This window comes from Salarias fasciatus, chromosome 13 (genome assembly GCF_902148845.1).
Source record: "Salarias fasciatus chromosome 13, fSalaFa1.1, whole genome shotgun sequence".
In the NCBI taxonomy this organism is placed as follows: Eukaryota; Metazoa; Chordata; class Actinopteri; order Blenniiformes; family Blenniidae; genus Salarias; species Salarias fasciatus.
Genome location: NC_043757.1, coordinates 514,994 through 531,025, shown reverse-complemented (window position 1 = coordinate 531,025; position 16,032 = coordinate 514,994). Strand labels below are relative to the sequence as shown.

General features: G+C 59.0%; 1 protein-coding gene across 1 annotated transcript; it reads left to right on the top strand.

The window, feature by feature from the left end:
• Positions 1-5,840: 5,840 nt before the first annotated feature.
• LOC115399865 (carbonyl reductase [NADPH] 1-like) lies at positions 5,841-13,348 on the top strand. The gene is made up of 4 exons (XM_030107515.1): positions 5,841-5,979; positions 7,919-8,127; positions 12,265-12,318; positions 13,172-13,348. The coding sequence occupies exons 1-4, from the start codon at positions 5,943-5,945 to the stop codon at positions 13,343-13,345; spliced, it is 474 nt and encodes a 157-aa protein (XP_029963375.1). The 5' UTR covers positions 5,841-5,942; the 3' UTR covers positions 13,346-13,348.
• Positions 13,349-16,032: the final 2,684 nt, after the last annotated feature.

Genomic DNA, 16,032 nt, shown 5'->3' with positions numbered 1-16,032 from the left:
TTTTTTTTCCAAATATAAATATTTATTGCAGTCAGTCACTGCTGTACTGAGATGCACCCAAGGCATTGTGGGTAATATAGTATGTGTTTGGAGGATCCGCCGACGTCCGCGCAGCAGCAGATTCTGTGACGGCGTTGTGCAGGCGGCGGCGGCGGCGGCGGCGAGCTGCAGAGCGCCACAGCGAGCAAAGTGTGAAGGAGCGATCAGATACTGTCTCTCCCGTCAGACCTCCTCCTCCAGACAGTCTGTCTCCGTCCTCCAGACAGTCTGTCTCCGTCCTCCAGCGTCTCTGTCTCCGTCCTCCAGCGTCTCTGTCTCCGTCCTCCAGCGTCTCTCTGGTGTCTCTGTGGAGACGTCAGGCTGGAGCTCCGTCACTTTACCGCCACCTTGTGCTCGCTGTGGCGCCCTGCAGCTACACCGCCGCCACCCTGCGCGGCGCCGTCTCAGAATCAGCTGCTGAGGGGACGTCGGCGGGTCGGTCCGCCCTGACCAGCGCACGCCGCTCAGCCGGGCGGACACGTGAAGCCGGACGGGCCCTGAATCTTACCGGTTAACGGTTATTCACCGGTTAAAGGGCGTCGGTTGTCGGTCATGAAAAAGATTTAAAATGTGCTTCCCGAGTGAGGACAGCCTGGAGACGTCCACGCTCCGGTGTCCCCGCGCCGCTGTGTGGTTAATGACGGGGAGAAACTTCCTGGAAGACAGCTGGAGGAGACGGTGGGAGCTGGTTCTGCTGGTGCTGCTGGTTCTGCTGGTGCTGCTGGTTCTGCTGGTGCTGCTGGTTCTGCTGGTTCTGCTGGTTCTGCTGGTTCTGCCGGTTCTGCTGGTGCTGCTGGTGCTGCTGGTTCTGCTGGTTCTGCTGGTTCTGCTGGTGCTGCTGGTTCTGCTGGTTCTGCTGGTGCTGCTGGTTCTGCTGGTTCTGCTGGTTCTGCTGGTTCTGCTGGTGCTGCTGGTTCTGCTGGTTCTGCTGGTTCTGCTGGTTCTGCAGGTTCTGCTGGTTCTGCTGGTGCTGCTGGTTCTGCAGGTTCTGCTGGTTCTGCTGGTGCTGCTGGTGCTGCTGGTTCTGCTGGTTCTGCAGGTTCTGCTGGTGCTGCTGGTTCTGCCGGTGCTGCTGGTTCTGCTGGTTCTGCTGGTTCTGCTGGTTCTGCTGGTGCTGCTGGTGCTGCTGCAGTTTAGCTCCGGATCAAAGTGTGATCAAGGACTTTCTTTTTTTTGTTTGTTTTTTCTTTGGGAGGGGGAGGGGGGAGGAGGGGGGATCATCACCAATGAGAAATAGATAGATGGATGATGGATAGATGGATGGATGGATAGATAGATGGATGGATAGATAGATGGATGGATGGATGGATAGATAGATACGTTACTAATCAGGGGTCATTCAGTAGCAGCACAGATAAAACAGGACAGAATAATAATAAACAGCATTAAAAACAGCAGAGAAGAGGAATCCGTGTAGAGACCCCACTTTAGTGCCACGTTCACGGTGCTCGTGCAGCGCTCCGTCCTGCAACGCTCCGTCCTGCAGCGCTCCGTCCTGCAACGCTCCGTCCTGCAACGCTCTGTCCTGCAACGCTCTGTCCTGCAACGCTCCGTCCTGCAACGCTCCGTCCTGCAACGCTCCGTCCTGCAACGCTCCGTCCTGCAACGCTCCGTCCTGCAACGCTCTGTCCTGCAGCGCTCCGTCCTGCAACGCTCCGTCCTGCAACGCTCCGTCCTGCAACGCTCTGTCCTGCAGCGCTCCGTCCTGCAACGCTCCGTCCTGCAGCGCTCTGTCCTGCAGCGCTCCGTCCTGCAGCGCTCTGTCCTGCAACGCTCTGTCCTGCAGCGCTCCGTCCTGCAGCGCTCCGTCCTGCAACGCTCCGTCCTGCAGTGCTCCGTCCTGCGGCTCTCCGTCCTGCAACGCTCTGTCCTGCGGCGCTCTGTCCTGCAACGCTCCGTCCTGCAACGCTCCGTCCTGCAACGCTCCGTCCTGCAACGCTCCGTCCTGCGGCGCTCCGTCCTGCGGCGCTCCGTCCTGCGGCGCTCCGTCCTGCGGCGCTCCGTCCTGCAGCGCTCCGTCCTGCAGTGCTCCGTCCTGCGGCTCTCCGTCCTGCAACGCTCTGTCCTGCGGCGCTCTGTCCTGCAACGCTCTGTCCTGCAACGCTCCGTCCTGCAGCGCTCCGTCCTGCAACGCTCCGTCCTGCGGCGCTCTGTCCTGCGGTGCTCTGTCCTGCAGCGCTCCGTCCTGCAGCGCTCCGTCCTGCGGCGCTCCGTCCTGCGGCGCTCCGTCCTGCAGCGCTCCGTCCTGCAACGCTCCGTCCTGCAGCGCTCTGTCCTGCAACGCTCCGTCCTGCAACGCTCCGTCCTGCAGCGCTCCGTCCTGCAACGCTCTGTCCTGCAACGCTCTGTCCTGCAACGCTCCGTCCTGCAACGCTCCGTCCTGCAACGCTCCGTCCTGCAACGCTCCGTCCTGCAGTGCTCTGTCCTGCAACGCTCCGTCCTGCAACGCTCCGTCCTGCAACGCTCCGTCCTGCAACGCTCCGTCCTGCAACGCTCCGTCCTGCGGCGCTCTGTCCTGCAACGCTCTGTCCTGCAGCGCTCCGTCCTGCAACGCTCCGTCCTGCAGTGCTCCGTCCTGCGGCTCTCCGTCCTGCAACGCTCCGTCCTGCGGCTCTCCGTCCTGCAACGCTCTGTCCTGCGGCGCTCTGTCCTGCAACGCTCTGTCCTGCGGCGCTCTGTCCTGCAACGCTCCGTCCTGCAGCGCTCCGTCCTGCAACGCTCCGTCCTGCGGCGCTCTGTCCTGCGGTGCTCTGTCCTGCAACGCTCCGTCCTGCAGTGCTCCATCCTGCGGTGCTCCGTCCTGCGGCGCTCCGTCCTGCTCCGTCCTGCGGCGCTCCGTCCTGCAGTGCTCCGTCCTGCGGCGCTCCGTCCTGCGGCGCTCCGTCCTGCGGCGCTCCGTCCTGCAACGCTCCGTCCTGCGGCGCTCCGTCCTGCGGCGCTCCGTCCTGCGGCGCTCTGACAGGAAGCGTCTGATCTGTGGCTCCTCTGAGGCTCAGAGGCCGCCTGCTGTTACTGAGGATGGACACTCAGGGTGCTTTCACACCTACTAGTCCTAGAGTGGTTCGGTTTGGACTAGGGCTGTCGCGGTAAACCGGTATTGACGATAATCGTGGTATTAAAAAATGAAATTTCAATATCGTGTTCAAAATGCGCACATGATAATATCATAAAGAGGATCTAGTCCCGCTTGAAACGTGTTGAAGTGTATTTTTAAAATCCGCTCCTGGTCTTCCGCCCCGCTCCGTCTCCCTCCTGCAGCCCCCCCCCCCCCCCCCCCCCCCCCCCCCCCCCCCCCTCACATATAAACACAGCAGCAGCGGTAGCTGCACGGCTCCTAGCTAGCGAGGCTCCCAGTTAGCGAGCGTCACGAGTGAACTAAACATGTCGGCGGTGGCCGACAGCGACAGCGAGACGCTCTATCCTAACCCGAAAAAAGTGTGTTAGCAACACTGACTGCACGCTGAAGCTAGCCGGGTAGTAGTGGGGCCCCATTAGGTGGGTTCCAGACGTGTCATTGTAATGTGTCCGGGGGGTTTCAAGTTGTGTCGCTGATATCCGCCGTCTTCTCCGCCGGCCCCCTTCTAGCAACTCACCGGGGAGTACTCTAAAGGGCCCCATGCGGGGGATTTTCGACACGTTGTCGTTGCAGCGTCTAGTGTAGCGCCTTAAAGCGATACTTCAACATTTTGGCAAATTGGCCCTTTTAGCGCAATTCATTAGTCATTTCGAACAGTATACTTACTTTTTTTTGTGAGGGCGAGCTGTTGTTTATTCAGAGGTGAGTCGGGGAAGGTTTTCGGGACGGACACAATGGAAGTGGACGGTATTTTGGTTCCCCCTCGTCAAACTCATCAAATACACAATCCAACAACCCCAAAAAACTTTGGTGGGCAAATTATAATCCGCACATTCACTACGCTGTGGAACACCAACAAATAATATTGTAGCGTTACGACACTAGAGCAAATACTGGGAACTACTTTTTCTTTTGAAATCACTACGCCCAGACAAGTAGTTCCGTCTTAGCAATCTTCACATAAACAACTCAATCTGGTAATTTTGCATTAATATTTCACAGCGTAGTGAATGTGCGGATTATAATTTGCCCACCAAAGCGTTTTGGGGTTGTTGGATTGTGTATTTGATGAGTTTGACGAGGGGGAACCAAAATACCGTCCACTTCCATTGTGTCCGTCCCGAAAACCTTCCCCGACTCACCTCTGAATAAACAACAGCTCGCCCTCACAAAAAAAAGTAAGTATACTGTTCGAAATGACTAATGAATTGCGCTAAATGGGCCAATTTGCCAAAATGTTGAAGTATCGCCTTAAACTTGTCATTGAAATTGACTGATGTCAGCCGTCCCTCGGGGCCCCCTTCAGCTCGGGGCCCTAGCCAGTAGCGGCGCCTCTGCTGGAGAGAAGCAGCTGCTGCTCATTCCGCCTCGGAGTTAAACAAACAAACAATTCTACAATTTCATTTAGCAGATGCTTTTGTCCAAAGCGACGTACAACAGTCGGGGCATTTCAGGGTTCAGTGTCTTCCCCAAGGACACTTCGACATGCAGACAGGGGGGAGATGGGAGTCGAACTCACAACCTCTCGATTGTGGGACGACTGCTCTCCCCACTGAACCACAGCCCCCCCAAACAAACATAAATCCTGGGCAGTGTGGTGGTGGGACAGGATTTCACCCCAACAGGGTCCGAGGGTTTTCAGAACCCACCAACCCGACGTAAATGACGCCTCTGCTGTGGATCCTCTGTTCATCAGTTCATCAGATTTTAATTAGTTGAGTGTAACTCCACTTTTGGTTTGCAGTTGTACAGTTACTGTTCTCATATTGTTTCAACACCTCATTTGACAGGTATTCTGACTGTAATTCATCTGGGAAAAGAGAGAAAACAAAAATAAAATTAAAGATGAATCTGAATGTTTGTACCATTATTAGTTAAATTTTTGCTGATATCGTGATAATATCGTTATCGTGATATTTTTTGCCCATGATAATCGTGAAGAGAAAATTTGATATCGTGACAGCCCTGGTTCGGACATAAATGTCGCAGCTGTCAACCAGTTCGGTTCATTCACACCACCTGTTTTTGCAGATGAACTCTCCACTATGACCCTCCTGCCCCTTGGTGGCGCTGTTCACACAATAGTGTGTTTTGGGTGAGGGAAGTGAACCCTGATTGGCCAGCATGTGTGACGTAATGCGCCGCGCGGCTTGCTACGGAAGCCTCCGCCGACCAAAAAGCCTTCTGCACAACAGAGCGGACAGGACCAAGACCGCACCGAGACCGCCTCCTGGAGGAGGTCTCGGTACGGTTCTTGGTCCCGGACCAAAACTAACTGGTCCGCTTTCACACCAGCGCGTACGAAGCGGACCTGCAGGAGTCGGACTCCAGTCCGCTTCCAGCGGACCACATGCTGCAGGTGTGACAGCAGCCTCGCGTCCTCGCCATGCACCTCAGCACCGCCGCCCCACGGTGTCCAGGGACCCCAGCCCTGGACCAGCCCTCCTGACCAGTTCATCCAACTTGTGACTGTTGTTGACAGAGGTGTTGTTGCCCAGCAGACAGACAGAATGATGAGACAGACAGCATTTGGTTCCACGTGGACGGCCTCAGCTGCTCTGCCTCTTCAGAGGCTCTCGGCGTCGACGTTCCCGTCCAGCTCGTTACCGAGGTGCACAAATGAGATCGCACCGATGTATGAAGCAAGAGCACCATTTTTTTTCCGAGTGATTGTGCAGCCCTGCTCTGCAGGGGCCGGTCTGGGGACGGTGTGTCTCTGCTCTGACCCGGACCGGGACGGTCTGTCTCCTCTGCAGTGGCGGACACGACCCCCTTCTCCGTCCAGGCCCGCCGGACCCTCAAGACCAACTTCTTCGCCACCAGAGACATGTTGACCCACTTCCTGCCGCTCATCAGAGCCGGAGGTATGAGCAGCGTCCAAAGACCAAGACCCGGTCCACAGTCCAGGTCCTGCCTCGTCTCCAGTCATGTGCCGGGTTCAGCTGTCTCTGGGACACGTGGTCCATCGTGTGTCCTGCACCACGACAACAGATCTAGAACAGACTTCGTTTGGGGGACAGACTCAGTGGTTTTAGGACAGACTCAGAGGTTTTAGGACAGACTGAGGCCCCGTCCACACGAAGACAAAACGCTCATAGTTCCAGAAACGTTTGCCCGTAAAGACGGAGCTGATTCAATATTTATGGCCGTCCACATGACGGCCACATTTCAAGTGTTTGAAAGAAACTGAGGCTTACTGTCCCCCTGGCATCGTGTTCGCCATGTACGTCTGTATTTACAATTTAAAAAGAGATTCCATGAAGCGTGGCGTTCTCCGTGCTGACTCGTTCCGGTGGAGCTGGAGGAGAGCGGCGTTCTGCTGGAACGGCGGCGGAAGGCGGCGGTCTCCAGCAGGACGTCTGCTCGGCGCAGCGCCGCTGTTGTTTACAGAGTTCTGCGCATTTGTTACGACGACGCAGCGAATCAGGAAACGCTCCAGAAGAGGAGGAACAACCGAGAAATGGATTCAACCGTTTTGGGATCTGTTCACCCTGGGACCCGGTTTCAGATCCACAGAGTGCTGGATTCATGTGGAGGACGGGGTGAAGGGATCAAATACTTTTGAGTTTTGGCCTGGATTCGTCTTCGTGTGGATGGGCCTCAGAGGTTTAGGACAGACTCAGAGGTTTGAGACAGACTCAGAGGTTTAGGACAGACTCAGAGGTTTGGGACAGACTCAGAGGTTTAGGACAGACTCAGAGGTTTTGGGACAGACTCAGAGGTTTGGGACAGACTCAGAGGTTTAGGACAGACTCAGAGGTTTGGGACAGACTCAGAGGTTTGGGACAGACTCAGAGGTTTAGGACAGACTCAGAGGTTTGGGACAGACTCAGAGGTTTAGGACAGACTCAGACGTTTAGGACAGACTCAGAGGTTTTGGGACAGACTCAGAGGTTTGGGACAGACTCAGAGGTTTTGGGACAGACTCAGAGGTTTGGGACAGACTCAGAGGTTTAGGACAGACTCAGAGGTTTGGGACAGACTCAGAGGTTTGGGACAGACTCAGAGGTTTAGGACAGACTCAGACGTTTAGGACAGACTCAGAGGTTTTGGGACAGACTCAGAGGTTTGGGACAGACTCAGAGGTTTAGGACAGACTCAGAGGTTTTGGGACAGACTCAGAGGTTTTGGGACAGACTCAGAGGTTTGGGACAGACTCAGAGGTTTAGGACAGACTCAGAGGTTTAGGACAGACTCAGAGGTTTTGGGACAGACTCAGAGGTTTGGGACAGACTCAGAGGTTTAGGACAGACTCAGAGGTTTGGGACAGACTCAGAGGTTTTGGGACAGACTCAGAGGTTTTGGGACAGACTCAGAGGTTTTGGGACAGACTCAGAGGTTTGGGACAGACTCAGAGGTTTAGGACAGACTCAGAGGTTTAGGACAGACTCAGAGGTTTTGGGACAGACTCAGAGGTTTGGGACAGACTCAGATGTTTTGGGACAGACTCAGAGGTTTGGGACAGACTCAGAGGTTTAGGACAGATTCAGAGGTTTAGGACAGACTCAGAGGTTTTGGGACAGACTCAGAGGTTTAGGACAGATTCAGAGGTTTAGGACAGACTCAGAGGTTTTGGGACAGACTCAGAGGTTTTGGGACAGACTCAGAGGTTTGGGACAGACTCAGAGGTTTAGGACAGACTCAGAGGTTTGGGACAGACTCAGAGGTTTTGGGACAGACTCAGAGGTTTTGGGACAGACTCAGAGGTTTGGGACAGACTCAGAGGTTTTGGGACGGACTCAGAGGTTTGGGAACAGACTGGGAGGACAGTAACGCGGTTCAGGGACCTTGTCCATGTTCCAGGTCGTGTGGTCAACGTGTCCAGCTTCGTCTCGGTCCGGACCCTGAACCAGTGCAGCCCGGCGCTGCAGCAGCGTTTCCGCAGCGAGGACATCAGCGAGGACGAGCTGGTGGGACTGATGCAGCAGTTTGTGGACAAAACCCAGACGGACCAGCACCGGGAGGCCGGCTGGCCCCAGACGGCGTACGGCGTGTCCAAGACCGGGCTGACGGTAAGACGGTCCAGACGGTCCAGACGGTCCAGACGGGCCAGACGGTCCAGACGGTCCAGACGGTCCAGACGGTCCAGACGGTCCAGACGGTCCAGACGGGCCAGACGGTCCAGACGGGCCAGACGGGCCAGACGGGCCAGACGGGCCAGACGGGCCAGACGGGCCAGACGGTCAAGACGGTCAAGACGGTCAAGACGGTCCAGACGGGCCAGACGGGCCAGACGGGCCAGACGGGCCAGACGGGCCAGACGGTCCAGACGGTCCAGACGGGCCAGACGGTCCAGACGGGCCAGACGGTAAGACGGTCCAGACGGTCCAGACGGTCCAGACGGTCCAGACGGTCCAGACGGTCCAGACGGTCCAGACGGTCCAGACGGGCCAGACGGGCCAGACGGGCCAGACGGTAAGACGGTCCAGACGGGCCAGACGGGCCAGACGGGCCAGACGGTAAGACGGTCCAGACGGGCCAGACGGGCCAGACGGTCCAGACGGGCCAGACGGTCCAGACGGTCCAGACGGTCCAGACGGTCCAGACGGGCCAGACGGTCCAGACGGGCCAGACGGGCCAGACGGTCCAGACGGTCCAGACGGTCCAGACGGTCCAGACGGGCCAGACGGGCCAGACGGGCCAGACGGGCCAGACGGTCCAGACGGGCCAGACGGGCCAGACGGTCCAGACGGGCCAGACGGTCCAGACGGTCGGAAATGTCTTCTATTGTGTCCCCACTGACCTGGAAGGCGGAGCTTAAAGCTCCGAATGTCCCTCTGCTCCGGTCACTGGACCTGTTCACTGTGACCCCTGGGTGACCCCTGGATGACCCCTGGGCTGGGTCAGGTTCTGGTGGAGGGTGTCAGGGGTGATGGTGCTGGACGCCCAGCTGAAGTCTACCTACAGGATCCTGGTGTTCCTGCAGAGTCCAGAGGACGCAGGATGGAGGGAAGACCAGCAGGGGGTCCAGCAGGGGGTCCAGCAGGCAGGGGGTCCAGCAGGGGGTCCAGCAGGGGGTCCAGCAGGGGGTCCAGCAGGCAGGGGGTCCAGCAGGCAGGGGGTCCAGCAGGGGGTCCAGCAGGGGGTCCAGCAGGGGGTCCAGCAGGCAGGGGGTCCAGCAGGCAGGGGGTCCAGCAGGGGGTCCAGCAGGCAGGGGGTCCAGCAGGCAGGGGGTCCAGCAGGCAGGGGGTCCAGCAGGGGGTCCAGCAGGGGGTCCAGCAGGGGGTCCAGCAGGCAGGGGGTCCAGCAGGGGGTCCAGCAGGGGGTCCAGCAGGGGGTCCAGCAGGCAGGGGGTCCAGCAGGCAGGGGGTCCAGCAGGGGGTCCAGCAGGCAGGGGGTCCAGCAGGGGGTCCAGCAGGCAGGGGGTCCAGCAGGGGGTCCAGCAGGGGGTCCAGCAGGGGGTCCAGCAGGGTCCGCTAGGTTCCTCCGCAGACGCTACTTTGAAAAGTGACTGAAGCCTTCAGAATGTAGCTCCGCCTACAGAGACACTGGAGGACGGAGACACTGGAGGACGGAGACACTGGAGGACGGAGACGATCCAGAGCAGCAGGAGGAGGAAGACCAGCAATCTTAGAATGGACTCTAAAGGTCAGAGGTCGCCAGTGGAGGCTAGGACAGACGGATGTGTACCTCCTCCGTCCTCCACTCAGCTGCCGCATGTTGGACCAACTGGAGACGAGCGAGGGACGACTGGACCACTACAGTAATCCAGCCCAGATGTAATAGAGTACTGGATCACTGTCTCAAAGTGCCGGTCTCACTCTGGACCACGTCCTGAGGGGGACGGACTGGACTGAACCCCTGCTGGTCTGTGGGTCCAGGTGAAACCTCTGTCCATCTGAAGACAGTTGTCTTCACAGGTGGAGTCCAGGAGACACCGGGACCAAACACCGTCTCCTCCGTCCGTCCCTCATTGGACTTAAAAAAGTTCAAGGCCGTCCACGTCCTCCAGGTTTTAACGTCCTCCAGACATTATTGTCCTCCAGGCTGTAATGTCCTGGAGGACGTTTGACCTGCTGTCGTCTGCCGAACAGTGAGAGGACACGCCGTCCTCACCGAATCACCAAGTCCGTCTCCTGGAGTGGGTCTTTGCTGCCGGCCTCTCCAGACTGATGTGGGTCGTAGCTGAGAGTCTGTCTGTCCCTTTGTCCTTCATCGTCCTGTCTGAGGGGACATCTGGATGTCCCGGGAGCCTCTCTAAGATCCAGCATCGTCTTTCTCTAAAGGTCCTCCCGGGTCTACCGTCTCTCACAATGTGGCTGTCCACCGAGGACTCCTCGGGACAGGGAGGCACCGTGTCCCCAGGACGAGTCCCGGGACACCATGTTGACGCTTCCACGGGAATCGTACCTCAGAGCAGCTCTCTGTCGGTTCTGGATCCCGCTGGATCCCGCTGGATCCCGCTGGATCCTGGACGCCGTTCGCCGCTCTGATCAGGCGGGGACACGCCCCCTGTCCGCTCCCCACCAGGACGGTGTCCACCGCCGTCCCGCCTCCGGGCGACCCCGGGCAGCCTGCTCCCCATCCAGTGGGCGGGGCCCTGGCTCTGCAGACGCTCTCAGGGGGCGGGGCCCTGGCTCTGCAGATGCTCTCAGGGGGCGGGGCCCTGGCTCTGCAGACGCTCACAGGGGGCGGGGCCCTGGCTCTGCAGACGCTCTCAGGGGGCGGGGCCCTGGCTCTGCAGACGCTCACAGGGGGCGGGGCCCTGGCTCTGCAGACGCTCACAGGGGGCGGGGCCCTCGCTGTCAGGGGGCGGGGCCCTGGCTCTGCAGACGCTCTCAGGGGGCGGGGCCCTGGCTCTGCAGACGCTCACAGGGGGCGGGGCCGTGGCTCTGCAGACGCTGTCAGGGGGCGTGGCCCTGGCTCTGCAGACGCTGTCAGGGGGCGTGGCCCTGGCTCTGCAGACGCTGTCAGGGGGCGTGGCCCTGGCTCTGCAGACGCTCACAGGGGGCGGGGCCCTGGCTCTGCAGACGCTGTCAGGGGGCGTGGCCCTGGCTCTGCAGACGCTGTCAGGGGGCGGGGCCCTGGCTCTGCAGACGCTGTCAGGGGGCGGGGCCCTGGCTCTGCAGACGCTCACAGGGGGCGTGGCCCTGGCTCTGCAGACGCTCACAGGGGGCGTGGCCCTGGCTCTGCAGACGCTCACAGGGGGCGTGGCCCTGGCTCTGCAGACGCTCTCAGGGGGCGGGGGCCCTGGCTCTGCAGACGCTCACAGGGGGCGTGGCCCTGGCTCTGCAGACGCTCACAGGGGGCGGGGCCCTGGCTCTGCAGACGCTGTCAGGGGGCGTGGCCCTGGCTCTGCAGACGCTGTCAGGGGGCGTGGCCCTGGCTCTGCAGACGCTCACAGGGGGCGGGGCCCTGGCTCTGCAGACGCTGTCAGGGGGCGGGGGCCCTGGCTCTGCAGACGCTCACAGGGGGCGGGGCCCTGGCTCTGCAGACGCTCTCAGGGGGCGGGGCCCTGGCTCTGCAGACGCTGTCAGGGGGCGGGGGCCCTGGCTCTGCAGACGCTGTCAGGGGGCGGGGCCCTGGCTCTGCAGACGCTCTCAGGTCTCAGGGGGCGGGGCCCTGGCTCTGCAGACGCTCACAGGGGGCGGGGCCCTGGCTCTGCAGACACTCTCAGGGGGCGGGGCCCTGGCTCTGCAGACGCTCTCAGGTCTCAGGGGGCGGGGCCCTGGCTCTGCAGACGCTCACAGGGGGCGGGGCCCTGGCTCTGCAGACGCTCTCAGGGGGCGGGGCCCTGGCTCTGCAGACGCTCTCAGGGGGCGGGTGTCTGACTTCCTCCTGACCACGGAGGGATTGGCCGTGCAGAGCTTTCAGCTCCGCCTTCTGGCAGACAGGAGGAAGGTCAGGAGTGTAGCCGTGGTTCCATGACTCCCGAATGAGCCGGAGCGTTCTGGAATCCGCGGGATCAATGAGGAGGTCATGTAGGAACCGAACCCGGGGTGGCGCCGTAGATTCTATTTATAGGGTCACCCAGGGGTCACGAGTGAGGGCGCTGGTATACCTGCTGGAACCGCAGAAGGAACAGTCAGACTGTCAGCAGTGATCCGGGTTTTTTAGAACCGTCGTTACAAGCTAACGTCCTGTGTCCGCCGCAGCAGCGAGTAACGACGAGCAAACGTGTTCTTGACTAGTTTCCCGTGTCTCCGCAGACTCTGTCCATGATTCTGGCTCGTCGGCTGTCCAGGGAGCGGCCCGATGACGGGGTAACGCCGGCACCGCCGCCCAGTCTGCCCTGAACACACCGCAGGTCACCGCAGGTCACGTCAGGTCACCGCAGGTCACGTCAGGTCACGTCAGGTCACATCAGGTCACGTCAGGTCACGTCAGGTCACATCAGGTCACGTCAGGTCACGTCAGGTCAGCTCAGGTCAGCTCAGGTCACGACAGGTCACCTCAGGTCAGCTCAGGTCACCTCAGGTCACCTCAGGTCACGACAGGTCACCTCAGGTCAGCTCAGGTCACATCAGGTCACGTCAGGTCATGACAGGTCAGCTCAGGTCACCTCAGGTCACCTCAGGTCACCTCAGGTCACGACAGGTCAGCTCAGATCACCTCAGGTCAGCTCAGGTCACGACAGGTCAGCTCAGATCACCTCAGGTCAGCTCAGGTCACGACAGGTCAGCTCAGGTCACCTCAGGTCAGCTCAGGTCACGACAGGTCAGCTCAGGTCACCTCAGGTCAGCTCAGGTCACCTCAGGTCAGCTCAGGTCACGACAGGTCAGCTCAGGTCACCTCAGGTCACCTCAGGTCACCTCAGGTCAGCTCAGGTCACGTCAGGTCACCTCAGGTCACGTCAGGTCACATCAGGTCACGTCAGGTCACCTCAGGTCACGTCAGGTCACGTCAGGTCACGTCAGGTCACATCAGGTCACGTCAGGTCACGACAGGTCAGCTCAGGTCACCTCAGGTCACATCAGGTCACGTCAGGTCATGACAGGTCAGCTCAGGTCACCTCAGGTCACCTCAGGTCACCTCAGGTCACCTCAGGTCACCTCAGGTCACCTCAGGTCACGTCAGGTCACGTCAGGTCAGCTGAACCCCTCCCTGTTCCTGCAGATCCTGCTGAACGCCTGCTGTCCAGGGTGGGTGCGTACCGACATGGCCGGTCCCAAAGCCCCCAAGTCACCAGAAGAGGGCGCCGACACTCCGGTCTACCTGGCCCTGCTGCCGGCCGGAGCCACACAGCCTCATGGGAAGTTTGTCTCTGACAAGCAGGTCCAGACGTGGTGAAGACAGACGGTCCCTCGGTCCCAAGACTCGACTCAATAAAACGTCCTGACAAATCAAGAGTTCCTCGTTTTTACTAGCCTGGTAACCCAGCCCCGCCCACTCCTCACCCACATTGGATTTGGAGTTAAGCTCGGTCTGGACAGGAGCCCAGTGAAACTTCCTGCAGGGGGCGTCGGTTACTCCTTTGACTGACAGGTACTTCAGCCAATCAGCGCTTCAGAACAAATACGTCATCAAAATGCGTTAGCTTCTCTCAGGGTTAGCATTAGCTCTTTAGCTCTAGCTTCTCTGAGGGTTAGCATTAGCTCTTTAGCTCTAGCTTCTCTCAGGGTTAGCATTAGCTCTAGCTTCTCTGAGGGTTAGCATTAGCTCATTAGCTCTAGCTTCTCTGAGGGTTAGCATTAGCTCTTTAGCTCTAGCTTCTCTCAGGGTTAGCATTAGCTCTAGCTTCTCTGAGGGTTAGCATTAGCTCATTAGCTCTAGCTTCTCTGAGGGTTAGCATTAGCTCATTAGCTCTAGCTTCTCTGAGGGTTAGCATTAGCTCTTTAGCTCTAGCTTCTCTCAGGGTTAGCATTAGCTCATTAGCTCTAGCTTCTCTGAGGGTTAGCATTAGCTCATTAGCTCTAGCTTCTCTCAGGGTTAGCATTAGCTCATTAGCTCTAGCTTCTCTCAGGGTTAGCATTAGCTCATTAGCTCTAGCTTCTCTCAGGGTTAGCATTAGCTCATTAGCTCTAGCTTCTCTCAGGGTTAGTATTAGCTCTTTAGCTCTAGCTTCTCTGAGGGTTAGCATTAGCTCATTAGCTCTAGCTTCTCTCAGGGTTAGCATTAGCTCATTAGCTCTAGCTTCTCTCAGGGTTAGCATTAGCTCATTAGCTCTAGCTTCTCTACACTCAAAGACAGGCGAAAACATCTTTTCCCGTCAGACCCTCTCCAGGCCAGACTCTGGCTCTTGCTTGATTGTTGTAATTCTTGGTATTTCGGCTGTAACTTTACTGATTGCAGCTTTCAGACGATGGTTAAAGTTAAAGTCCGTCTTCTCCGCTACGCGCAGCGATAGCGTCACTTCCGGTTTAGCCACCGAAATTCGCCAAAAAAATTTGAAAACAAAAAGCAGCAACGCTGATTGGCTCGGCCGTTTCAGGCCGAGTGAAATCCCCTCTATGGGCTCCGACCCAGACTGAGCTCAACTCCAAAATCCAGCGGAGGAGGAGTGGGCGGGGCTGGTTTACGAGGCAATGTTTTTACTGCATCAGAAATGAAAACCAGAAGGTCCTGAAGATTCTGGATCATCTCAGGATTCGTCCCTTTTTGAGGTTCTCTCTGGTTCCACTTCAAATCCCCAGCAGGGCTTCGAAAGTTCCTGGGTCCTGCGTCCTGGGTTCTGCCGCCAAGGGTGTCGCTGCTGCCAGACCTCGGCTCGTCAGGCGAGGCTGACGGAGGACAGGCGAGGCTGACGGAGGACAGGCGGTCCTCTGCAGAGCTGTCCTCCCCCTGGAGGATCTTCTGGCCAGATTCCGGCCGTCGGGAGAACGTTCTCCACGGAACACACCGACCTCTGGAGACCCACCACAGCTGGGAGAGGGGAGGTCGTGCCGGGTTTGACTGCGGACGACCGGGCCCGGGTTTGCGTGGCGTCCCAGACCCGTCCTCCAGTCCTCTGTCTGCTGAGGCACTTTGCAGTTGCATTTCATTCCATTGGAGGCTAATGCTAACGGCTAATGCTCAGTGGACTGAATGACAGCGGTGGCAGACGGGAAGAAACTGCTCTTGTGTGGTGAGATTCTGGTCCTGGTGGACCGGAACCTCCTTCCAGAGGGGAGAGTCTGGAAGACTGGGTGACCAGGGGGAGGAGTCTGACCAGGGGGGAGGAGTCTGACCAGGGTGGGAGGAGTCTGACCAGGGTGGGAGGAGTTTGACTGGGGGGAGGAGTCTGACTAGGGTGGGAGGAGTCTGACCAGGGGGGAGGAGTCTGACTAGGGTGGGAGGAGTCTGACCAGGGGGGAGGAGTCTGACCAGGGTGGGAGGAGTCTGACCAGGGTGGGAGGAGTTTGACTGGGGGGAGGAGTCTGACTAGGGTGGGAGGAGTCTGACCAGGGGGGAGGAGTCTGACCAGGGGGGAGGAGTCTGGCCAGGGTGGGAGGAGTTTGACTGGGGGGAGGAGTCTGACTAGGGTGGGAGGAGTCTGACCAGGGGGGAGGAGTCTGACCACCATCTTGCCTGCAGGCCTCAGGGTCATGTAGTGAAGACAGACTGCAGCCAGTGGTCTTTTCTGCAGCGCAGATGACTCTGCAGTCTGTCCTCGTCTGTGGCGTACGCCACGCAGACGCCTTTCAGACGCCACGCCACGCAGACGCCTTTCAGACGCCACGCCATGCCACGCAGACGCCTTTCAGACGCCACGCCACGCAGACGCCTTTCAGACGCCACGCAGACGCCTTTCAGATGCCACGCCACGCAGACGCCTTTCAGACGCCACGCAGACGCCTTTCAGACGCCACGCCACGCAGACGCCTTTCAGACGCCACGCCACGCAGACGCCTTTCAGACGCCACGCCACGCAGACGCCTTTCAGACGCCACGCCACGCAGACGCCTTTCAGACGCCACGCAGACGCCACGCCACGCAGACGCCTTTCAGACGCCACGCCACGCAGACGCCACGCCACGCAGACGCCTTTCAGATGCCAC